General features: G+C 34.5%; 1 protein-coding gene across 1 annotated transcript in view; it reads left to right on the top strand.

Moving 5' to 3' along the window:
* Nucleotides 1-13,152, top strand: part of Cad99C (cadherin 99C) — a 466,185-nt gene that overhangs the window by 287,606 nt on the left and 165,427 nt on the right. Inside the window, exon 6 of the mRNA XM_069832876.1 lies at nt 12,440-12,562. Coding sequence (XP_069688977.1) covers nt 12,440-12,562 — 123 coding nt within the window. The remainder of the gene's footprint in view (nt 1-12,439; nt 12,563-13,152) is intronic.

Here is a 13,152-nt window from a genome sequence, read left to right as displayed (position 1 = left end):
TTTTATTTTGTGTTAGATGATATTTTACCATTTTTAAAAATGAATTTATTTTTCATCAGATAGTCTATCAAAGGTAGAGAAGTAATCTTGCATCATATTGTAGATATGACATGCATAAATACACACAAACAATTTCATCACATAACGTTGGATAGTTTTTGAGTTATGTGGGAAACGCTTCAGCACTGCACAGTAAACTGAATTTTGAAAAAAAAAAAAATTGTAAACAATTTTTTTTAAATTGTAAAAATATATATATATGTTTTCATATAACAGGACAGTGTCTTACACATACTAATTTTCATTACTGTACAAGATACAATAATGGAGATAAAAAAATTTCAATATTTCCAAAATTTTACTGCTGTAAGTTGTACTGAACCCCTTAAATAGGCATCTTTCGAAAAATTATATTTTACAAAAATACGGTTTTAGCTTTCTTGGGTATGCATCAGTAGGATCTAGTTCTTCATCAACTACCTAGAGGAGTGACTTACGTCCAACTAGTATACATGTCATATGTTCTAAAGACCTTATTTATATTCGCTTTGTTTTTTTAATTATCAATTTTCAGTATTTCTTCCGGAACTTTATTAGACTTTACTTACTAGAGACTATGAAGAAATACGCTTACTTATGCAACGAAAATGCATAATGCATATGGGCAAAAATAAGTAAAATGAATTGTCACAATCAAATTGGGGTGTTCGAGAAGGATGCTGATTATAACCAAGTCTTTTTAATCTATGTCTGCATAGTCCTACGTGATGTTATCAAAATGAAAAAATGAAGCAAACTCGAACCCAACTATAAAGAAATAACAGAAAAATAAACTGTCTTCTTTCCGGATTATCAGGCTCTGATTACTAGAGAGGGAGGGAAAGAAAGAAAGAAAGAAAGAATAAGCGAAAGAAATAAAAAGAGGGAATGAAAGAAAGAAGAAAAAGAGTGAAAGGAAGAAAGAAAAAGAGAAAACGAACGAAAGAAAAATTTAAATACAGGAAAAGCGAAACGAAGAAGAAAGAAAGGAAAGCGAAAGAAAGCGAAACATAGAAAGAAAAAAGTGAAATAAATAAAAATGAAAGGGCGGAAGGAAGAGTAAATAAAAGAGTGAAAGAAAGAATGAATGAAGGAAAAGCGAAAGAAAGAAAGAAAGAAAGAAAGAAAAAATGAAGGAGGAAAAGTGAATAAAGAGACTTGCGGAAAAACAAGTAAAGAAAAGAAGATATTTAAAACAAAAAAGGCTAATACAATTTTTCTCGTTTTTGCTTCCTTTTCAATAAAAAACATATTTTATGTGAAATATTTCATAGCATATTTTGAGAAAGCTATTGAATTAATTCCCAATATGCTCAGTCAATTTATAAGAGCAGTCTATCATGATAACAAATGACTGAAATAATTCTAGTTCTGTCCTTTAAATGTGCAGAAATTTGAGTCGAACAAATGTAAGTTTTCGTTCTGCAAAGAAATTTTAAAACCTGATGCTATTGAATTAATTCCCAATATGCTCAGTCAATTTATGAGAGCAGTCTATCATGATAACAAATGACTGAAATAATTCTAGTTTTGTCCTTTAAATGTGCAGAAATTTGAGTCGAACAAATGTAAGTTTTCGTTCTGCAAAGAAATTTTAAAACCTGATGCACTGTGACAACGCTGTAAAGGTTATTGCATGGAGAGATGCAGCTCGGGTATGCGAGAAATGAGTGAGACAACGAGAAATGTAAACATAATACAATTATGGTACTTTCAAAGACGGCTTGGGAAATTTATGTATGTAAGTTTACCGGTTACTACTTTTAAAATTAAAATGGGTGGGAACAATTTCTAATTGGCTGAAGAAAATACTCGTAGTAAGACAAACGGAGATTTTTTAAATCATTAATTCGATTTGCATAACGTAAAATAAGATTTCGAGATGTCTGTGTACACCGAATATTTAATTAAAAGTAAATCACAGAGTTTAAAACTAATGTTTTCATTTTGTTAGTTACTTTAACGTAAAATAAGCATATCGCAGTTTTATTTTTTTCTTTAGATTTTTAAATGTTTTAAAACTTTGTTTTTATAACGTGTAATAACCATAATTAGCGTACTGTTTACGATCTCTAAAATATTCAATTGAAATGGGAACGTAAAAATATATCTTAATCTTCCCAATGTAGTTTGAAATAAGTGTATCTTATCATCTATGTTCTCTGAACACTTAAATGAAATTAGATTGTACAGTTTATTATAAATTTTCCAAGATTTTGTTTAAAGTGAATTGAGCGTTGTTCATTATTTGTTCTCTAACACGTTGAAACATAAAAATTAGACGTTATATCATCTGTATTTTTCTTACGAGTTTAAAAACTATGTACAGTAGTGGCAAAAAGCCGGACTGACGGAATAATCAGTCCCCGAAATGAGCCACTGCGCATGCCACGCCCGCATTCACAAGATAGCGAGTAATCTATTGAAATTGTTGTAGTTTCGACTGCTGACGTAGCCAATTTCGAAAGCCATTAGAAAATAAGCTGGTAAAATTCATATTCTGGGAATAATAAGTTAATTATGTAGTAAAATATCGCTGCAATCGAAAAGTATTGGGAATAAATTTGAATAAGGAACAAAAAAAAAAGTTTCCTTCCCAGGCAGAATTCGAACCACGGAAGTCTTTTACCAGTCTATCGTGCTGTCACTGTGTTAAGGCTCTGAAATCAGATACAAGGGTCTGTCCGGTTTTTTTTGCCACTACTGTACATTCATTCATTCATTCATTCATTCATTCATTCATTCATTCATTCATTCATTCATTCATTCATTCATTCATTCATTCATTCATTCATTCATTCATTCATTCATTCATTTTATTCCATAGATCTTACATGAGCAATGAGGCTTTAAGATGTGGAACAAGTCAAAATTTTACAATATTACAATTAAAATTTTTACAAATTTTTAAAGTTTTACAATTTAGTAATTTTCTACAATTTTTACAATTTTGTGCAATTTTTTACAATATTTTGGCGAGATGTAGTGAGATGAGGTGAGGTCCGAGGATTCGCCAAAAGATTACCCGGCATTTGCCTTTTGGTTGGGGAAAACCTCGGAAAAACCCAACCAGGTAATCAAATCAAAGGGGTTGATGTCGAGGATTCGCCATAGACCATCCGGCTTCAGTCCCATGGCTGGGGAAAACCTCAAGATCAAAGGGGGATCCAACCCAAGCCCGAACGCAGCTCCGGATCAGCAGCCCAGCGAGTCTGCCAACTGAGCTACATCGATGGCTCTACTAAAAATATACAATATATAGTCGATCAGATTATGAAATTTACAAAAGCAAACGATCATTCATCAGTTGAGCTATATGTATAATACTAAACAAGTAAGTTAATTAAATTTAAGGCATAAACAATTCAATCTGTTCTGATATACAGAAATTGATAATACATATTATGCGAACTACTTCAAATTACAAACACAAACAATTTATCAATAGAGCTATACAGATTACTATTCAATTTAAAGCATATAAAATTCATCGGCCAAAACTATACAAACATATACAATACAAAGTAAACAGATTAATTTAATTTATAAGCATATTCTCATTAAGATATAGAAATTTGTGCAATTAATATCAAGTAGATTAATTCAATTTATAATCATAAATAATTCATCAGTTGAGCTATACAAACTACTATACAATTTACAGCATATACAATTCATCAGTTGAGCTATACAGACTACCATTCAATTTACAGTATATACAATTCATCAGTAGAGCTATACAGACTAGTATTCATTTTAAAAGCATATACAATTGATCAGCCAAACTATACAAACATATACAATCAAATTAGTTCAATTTACAAACTTATTTTCGTTAAGCTATACAAAATTGTACAATTCGTATGAAGTAGATTAATTCAATTTATAAGCTTAAACAATACATCAGTTGACGTATACAGTATACACATGGCAGTGACCTTCAGCTTCCCTATTCAGAACAAGCCAGGTGAATGGGTTGATCAGAGCAACACAACTTAATGTGCACTCCCTGGTGATTGCAGCGTTGCACGATCATATAATTCATGTATTTTAAAATGCAAATTTTTCTGGAAAATTCAATTTTTTCTTGCTCTTTACTGAAGCAATCATCCACCAGATTTAATGGCATTACTTACGGTTCATTGTGCATAAATATTATTAGATAGTGGATAAATCCATGAAAGGTTGTATCATTCATAAGGCACCGTGCATTACTTGACAAAATAACAAACATTGTGTCGCTGTTGGACTGTGACAGTCATCTAGGTAAATGGTTAGCAGTTTCTCTGGAGCAAACAGTCTGTGCTAAACGCTTGAACAGCTGCAGAAATGGCTTATAAATCAGTGTACACGGTTAAGCTTTTTCCCTGCAATAGACTGGTTTAGTGTGTCACCGGAAATACCTCTGGCACTGCTACAGAAATCGTTCGCTAGCAGTCTGCGTCGACTCAGCAACGTTTTGTTTAACTTCTGTCTAGAATGTTTAATGTCATGAAATATAAGTCACGGATCATAGCTGCGGGGTTTGAGTCGGATGTTTTATTCGTGTCATTATTTGCTCCTGTGATAGTAACACAGAAATTATCCAGTTTATACAAATTTGAAGGAAATGTAATGGAGAAGAACAGAATTACCATCCACTCAACTCCATTTCATGCTACAAACTTCGAAAGTATATTTTCCTTACCGATTATGTTACGCGTAAATTTTAAAATGCTATCGGAACCGATAGCTTCTCCTTAAAACATTGTGTGCTATTCATAGACATTTCGCTAGCCCGCGCTACGAGCGTGCTAAACTAGCCCCGGCTATAGACTGATTACTTGTACAGGATTCATATAATATCATATCGCATCGCACCATATATTACATCATATCATATCATATCATATCATATCATATCATATCATATCATATCATATCATATCATATCATATCATATATCATATCATATCTTATATATCATATCATATCATATAATATATCATATCATATATCATAGCATACCATATCATATATCATATCATATCATATCATATCATATATATCATATCATATTATATATATCATATCGTATCATATCATATCATATCACATCGTAGCGTATCGTATCGCAACGCATCGCATCCCATCGTATATCGTATCATATATCATATCATATCATATCATATCATATCATATCATATCATATCATATCATATCATATCATATCATATCATATCATATCATATCATATCATACCATATCATATACCATATCATATCATATATCATATCATATCGCATCATATCATATCATATCGTATCGCATCGCATCATATATCATATCATATCATAACATATATCATATCATATCATATCATATCATATCATATCATATCATATCATATCATATCATATCATATCATATATCGCTAACACTGGTTTATGAATACGAAAAAGTTAGTTCGCTGATCATCCACCGGAAGCCCGCGCTAAGAATGTCTATGAATATGGCCCTAAAAATCTGTGAACGGAATGGAAGATATATTACAGTTTTCCACGTTGAAAATCAGGTCTAAATTCTCATCAGATCAAGTTGATTGTCCAAACCTGTGGAGTAACGGTCAGCGCGTCAGGCCGCGAAACCAGGTGGCCCGAGTTCGAATCCCGGTCGGGGCAAGTTACCTGGTTGAGGTTTTTTCCGGGGTTTTCCCTCAACCCAATACGAGCAAATGCTGGGTAACTTTCGGTGCTGGACCCCGGACTCATTTCACCGGCATTATCACCTTCATATCATTCAGACGCTAAATAACCTAGATGTTGATACAGCGTCGTAAAATAACCCAATAAAATAAAAAAAAATCAAATTGATTGAGGTTAAACAATCCTGTGATTGCTTTTATACTTGTGTTTTCGTTTCCGTGGGATAATGACATCGATTTCTATAATGAAAAAGAAATAACTACTCAATTTATCTCCTAATATATTTTCGATTACGGGACAACTCGGTGCATACTATTAATTGCTGTGCCTTACTGCTATGAATATATCTGAGTAAAATTCTTTTGGTGTTTAGACCAAGACAGTGAATTTCTGTTGTCAATTATTATATTCCAACCCCTCTATAAGCTTCTTTAGTTTCAGCACAAGCTTTTGAATATGGGTATACTTAGGGAATAGCAGATTCATGAAACAAAGTGTCAAGTAAGCCTACAATGACTTAAATGAAGGTAATTCGTTATTTCATTTTAATATCAAATTTAATTCTCCGCTAGTGAAGGCTGGTTTCAGATGCAATGTGATTGCAAAAGTCATAAACATGTGTCCTATATCTATACTACACTAATCTGCCAGATAGCCCGCAAAACTCTATTTCCTTATTTATATAAAGCAAGCATCACATCATGACAACCATACAAATGTCGGTTGTAGTGTGACGTAATTATTTACTAACCAAATTCACACCTTCCTTACATTTGCACAGAAAATTATACTCCTAGCAGGTAATCTCCACAAAGATCGACTTCATGCAATTGTTCGTAACGCGAAAAGGAGTGTGATATTCCTACATTGATATTTTGGCAACTCGTACCGAAATTAATTAATGAACTACTACTACTACTACTACTACTACTACTACTACTGCCCACACCTGTGGAGTAACGATCAGCGCGTCTGGCCGCGAAACCAGGTGGCCCGGGTTCGAATCCCGGTCGGGGCAAGTTACCTGGATGAGGTTTTTTCCGGGGTTTTCCCTCAACCCAATACGAGCAAATGCTGGGTAACTTTGGGTGCTGGACCCGGAACTCATTTCACCGGCATTATCACCTTCATTTCATTCATACGCTAAATAACCTAGATGTTGATACATCGTCGTAAAATAACCCAATAAAATAAAAACTACTACTACTACTACTACTACTACTACTACTACTACTACTACCATCAATATTACCACTATCACCACTATCATCACTACTACTATTACCATCACCACCACTAGCACTACTACTACTACTACTACTACTACCACCACCACCACCACCACTATTAGTACCACTACTACTACTATTACCACTACCACCACTACTATTACCATTACTACTACCACTAGTACTACTACTACCACTACCACTACTACTAGCACCATCACTACTACCACCACTACTAGTACTACTACACTACTATTACCACTACCAATATCACTATTACCACTGCCACCACTATACTACCAACACCACTACTACTACTACTACTGCTATTACTACCACCACTACCACTAACATCACTATTACTACCACTACTACTACTATTACCACTGCCACCACTACTATTACCATTACTACTACCACCACCACTACTACTACTACTACTACCACCACCACTACTACTACTACTACTACCACCACTACCACTAGCACCATCACTACTACCACTACCACTATTACCACTACCACCACTACTAGCACCACTACTACTACTATTACCAACACTATTACCACTGCCACCACTACTACTACCACCACTATACTACCAACACCACTACTACTACTACTACCACTACTACCACTACCACTACCAATACTACTACCACTACCAATACTACTACCACTAGGGCCCACTACCACTAGAGCTCACTACTACTATCACAGCTACCACTATCACTACCACCACTACTACCACCACCACTATGGCGCTACAGCCCGATATCGCGCCTTTGCCTCCTGTATGAAGGTTCTCCAAAAATTAATATTAATATTTATGGTATATTTCCCTTTTTCTGCTCAATTGTTAACATTCAGTGTATTACATTTCATGCCGTAACGTAACGAAAATGGGTTAAAGATTTCATCTTGCCGAGAAAGATATTGACAAGTTGACTACGGATATTTGAACAAAGTGATTTCGTTGCACCTGTTTGTTACTACTAGAGCCCGGATTTTATGTACTATGAAAATAAGAAATACTGTATGTAGCTAAAGTGGCAAAATATGTAGCTAAAAATGGCAAAATATTTAGATAAATATATAATCATTTTAAAATATTTAACTGAAAACCTAAGCTTCATTAGATGTATTTTTACACACTGATAAAAATTACAGATGCACATGTGATTCAACCTCATTTAATTATTGTTTGGAGGTGCAATTAAAAATTCAATATTTTTCCATATTTTCTGCGGTCGCTGATTGTCTCGTCAACGGCAACTCATACGTAGGGTTCGCCAAGTTAAGCTCTAATCGTTTCCATTGTGTCAGTATAGCTGAAGTTCAAATAATTTTTCCGGAGTGTTGATTCATCCGGAATATTGAAGTTGCAGTATTTGCGTAGGAATGCTTGAAACTTTGTCACTCCAAGTTTATACCACGGTAAGTTTACAGCAACCATTGTCATGCACAGATCTTTACTAAATTCACTGGTAGAAGACGAAGAAGGTTCCAGCACCACTTGTGTAAGAAGAACTGGTTTTTTTTTCGACGAGCACGTTTTTTATTTGTGACTTGAAGTTCGTTTCTAAATGCGTTTGTCACACATTTTGCACATCACGATTTTGCCGTCGCTAGTAAAGACATCATTATTGAAATCCAATCTTTTAACTTGGATGCGACCGGCGCACTAGCAGTAGACTAGCCAGATGTATCACTTAATGTCAGAATAATTTTTTCAAGAAAACTGAAAGAACTACAGTTTTCTTCCAGAGCAACTGATTGCGGGTGTTTGTACCAAACGGTCACACCGACAGGGTAATTTTCTTCCTTTCCTTCATCGTTGTAGCAGTATCCTTCGCATTGGTATGTGTTCCTACTTTACCGTTACTTCTTAAGGGATAAACAAAATGTTAGCATGGCAGAAGGATGACTATTATTTTTTGACAGAAAACGTTATTATTTTCAATTATTAAATTATTTTTATGCATTACAGACGAAGGGACAAGCTTCATAAACAATTTTAAAACGTATAACATAAGTTAAGTCGAGGAAAAATTGGTGGAAAAAAAAATGTATATTCTTTAAAAATATGCAATATCCTTCAAAATATGTATTAACATGCTAAAAGATCACTGTACAGATAAGGAAATAAAATTTGAAGCTCCCTTACTGTACAGTATGTCTCGCTTACAACACACTGCTCATGTGTAGTAAACAAGAGCCCCTGTATATACAGTGCGTATACTAAGTGGCTCCGCAGTGAAGCAAGCGGCAGTATTCGACCCGGCAGCGATGTAAAGTTGGTATTATGAAGAGCCTGGTTTGAACACGTAGGAATATTACATCTCCTCTCTCGCTCTCTCCCACCCTGCTATCATTCAATGCGGCCAAGGTCATTGACTCTACCTGCACGATACCAACACAACTCCTCTAGTCCCCTCGTTCTGCTTGCTACTACTGCGGAGCCAGTTAGTATACGCACTGTACTACTTGTGGAAAGTCGTGCGAAATTGTTACCTACATACAGATGACTCCCATCAAGATTCGCTCCAAATTTTAATTCCATATCTGTACATTAAGGAGAAACATTACTTCATAGTATAAATTTTCTGCTTTAGATTCGTTTTAATGTCTGGATTGACATTTTATTTTACAAATTTAGGAATATTAAATCGAAACGTTTGAGATGGGCAGGCCATTTAACACGAATGCGTATAGTTGGGAGATTTGAGGGGGAGAAAGACATTTGGGGAGACCAAGATGTAGGTGGGAGGATAATATTAAAATGGATTTGAGAGAGGTGGGACATGATGCTAGGGACTGGATTATCTTGCTCAGGACAGGGACCGATGGTGGATTTACGTGAGTGTGGCATTAAACTTCCGGGTCCTCTAAAAGGCATTTGTAAGTAATACTAACAAATAAGAACTTCATTAATACTAATACTGTGTGTACATATTTTCGTTGCCTGTATTTACAACAGAAGAATTCATAATTATTTTCTTCTCTATTCGAAGACTTCGTAGTGCAAAGTACACATGCATGGCAAAGAATGAATCTGGAAATGAAGAAAAAAAAGCCTTCAGATAAATTATAGGTAATTTCACGCCTATAATCGTTAAGCGATAAGTGTGCTCCAACACGTAAACAAGATGGCGAAACATTAGCGAGAGAAGGTTTGTACTATTCGCACCAAGATTGTGCGTGTCAAATAAATCAACGTCTTAATGGTTATGGGCGGTAGTGGTTCTCAACCCTGTTCCGCGAAACCCTCAGTTTCCGATACTTGTTTCTAAAGGAATTTAAAAGAAACGGGTAATCATCTTCAGTTGTTTAGCGCAAGAACAACGATATTCTACGTGTGCCATAGAACAAATAATACTACCACTACTATTACCATCATGAATACTTTGGATAATACATGTCAAGAGAAAACGAAGAATTATCATGAGATTCATCATAATTGTAACGGAATTGTTGATCATTTTTTTAACTTAAGATTAATATAATAAAAGAAGCATTGAATTTCAAATAATATTTTGAAAAATTCAAGAAAATATTGACCTAAAACGCACGCAACAGGTAATGAATTTATGTTAGTGCCAGTTACTTCCAATATCAGCGAGACATTCATTTTAATAAGGAAGTGAAATAAATTAACATCGGCCGAAATAAAATTCTCAAGAAGCGTTTAGGACTGTTCACGACTGAATAATTTATGAAGTTAAGATTCTAAAAATATGTAACGTAGACCTGTCTGCCATATGTGATAAAGTATTACGAAAATAAATGGATAATGTACTTGTTTAAAAAAGAACGTTAAAGGACAGGATATCAAGAAAATATGGAACTGTTAATGAAATGTAAGAAAATAACATAGTCCTCCAATAGCGTGTATGAAAATTTCTAAATTAAAAATATCTCTACCAGCGTTTCGGCTGAAAATCCAAAGAGCTCGTTTTTGATCTCCGTCCCTCAGTAAAGATTGCATATTATATACAGTAGAGCGTCTCGTTTAGGCACAGTGAAAATGTAAACAAAGTGCAGGTAACGTGTGGGGGAGGTCTAGCCGTACGATAAACACGAGGGATGCACAAGGTTTTAGTTACAACATTTATGGTGGAGCATTGATTGAAATTATATTTTTCAACAATACACAAAACAAAAGAACACAAATTGCATAACTTTATCATACACACATTTTAACAAACAAGCAATTGTAACGTTGAAATAATTCAATATAACAAATCAAATTTTGCTGCTTACATGATGTTGCTTTCAAGCAGCATTTTTACGGTCATGAATTTCATTATCTGTATGAATATTGTACTTGAATAAATTGAACTTGAGAAGGGATAATTATGTTTAGGAAATAGTGTTGTCACTTCAGACCAATATACTGCGAATATAGCCTACTGTACTTTTGTTAATTCGGCCACAGAAGACGGTGATATTATGTTAGTCATATAGAGAACGAAATTCAAGACCTTAAAAATGCTACTTGAAAACAACATCATATAAGTAGCAAGATTTGATTTGTTATATTGAATTATTTCAACATTACAATTTGCTTGTTTATTAAAATGTGTGTATGATAACGTTATGCAATTTGTGTTCGTTTGTCTTGTGTGTTTTTGGAAAATATAATTCCAATTAATGATGCTCAGCCATAAATGTTGTAACTAAAACCTTGTACATCCCTCGTGTTTATCGTACGACTCGTCCTCCTCCCCTTACACGTTACCTGCACTTTGTTTACGTTTTCACTGTGCCTAAACGAGACGCTCTACTAAATCGTTTCTTCTCTGTCCTGAGTTATGTAACTAAAGCAATGACATTGTATTATACTTATCATATGATCGGAAAGGCTTGCCATTTCTTATTACTACTTATTCAAAATCTTCACATAATTACCTAATCATTGAAATCTTACGTAATAATAATAATAACAATAATAATAATAATAATAATAATAATAATAATAATAATAATAATAATAGCAGCAAGTGCAACAATATAGTAATAGCAGTGATAGTAGTAATAACAGCAATAATAGTAGCAATAGCAATAACAATGAAAATAGCAGTAGCAATAACGATAGAAATAGCATTAGCAGTAGCAATGGCAATAGTACAGTAATAGAAATAGCAGAATCAATAGCAATTGAGGATCTAACATTCTAAATGTGCTAAAAGCCAAAATAGTCTGATTCAAAATAGACTAATGTTCTTTGCTGTGCAGTGCACCAAAGGCTCCGGGGTACAGGATCTCTTATTCCTGGAAATATTAATGAAAATAAAACAGTATTTTTTATACATAAGAAGTAATTGACAAGATTTAGACTTATTTTACATGATTTGGCTAAGCATATTACCCCGATTACCTCTAAAAATATTTGCATGTATACCCCTTACACCCTGTATAATAATAAAAGGTATGATGGTGCTGTATTCATAGTACTTATGTGAGCAATTCTTTGTTGTGTTGCAGTTGACATGCACGGTGAAGGCGACCAACAAGAAGAGGTCCATTCCCGTGATCGTGCGGGTCTCCGACATCAACGACAACGCCCCCCACTTCTACAACACTCCGTACGAGACGACGGTGTCTGAGGTAAGGTGACCTCGTTACCTAGCAACAGACAATCTTGCCGACACAGTCAGGATGACTTGTATGTAATTAACTTCTCCTTTCTCATGATCTTGTAATTAAGTGGTTTCCCGTGTTCTCGTCGAGCGTTTAACAGCTTCGCATTAATCCAGAATAGCTCTGCTAGTATTCCTCCGCGTGACTGTGACTGCAAGCTCTGTTGCTATCAGTCACAAAATTTGAATCTCAAACGTATTTTAATCTCCTGTTTTTTTAATTGTCTTTGTTACTTTCTCCATTCTTTCCGTTCCTTTGTTCCATTCGACATTTCTTACTTTACTTCCATTATTTCTTTGTTCTTTCGTCGGATAGATTACATTACGTTCGATTACATTTTAGTTCTTTATATTACAGTAGAATTACTAATATAATTGGATATTATTTCACTATTTTCCAAATTGTTTTACCGTATTTTCTCGAATATACCGCGCGCTTTTTCCGAAATATACAAATAGAAAATACGAGAGCGCGGCTTATTCGAAATGAAGTTGGTAACATTGCCTGATTTTCCTCCCGCGCAACTCCTAAGGTGGTGGAGCATGCCATTATCTTCC

The sequence above is a fragment of the Periplaneta americana genome, chromosome 8 (assembly GCF_040183065.1).
Source record: "Periplaneta americana isolate PAMFEO1 chromosome 8, P.americana_PAMFEO1_priV1, whole genome shotgun sequence".
Lineage (NCBI taxonomy): Eukaryota > Metazoa > Arthropoda > Insecta > Blattodea > Blattidae > Periplaneta > Periplaneta americana.
Note: the sequence above shows the minus strand (reverse complement) of the source record. Positions and strands in the feature narration are given on the sequence as shown.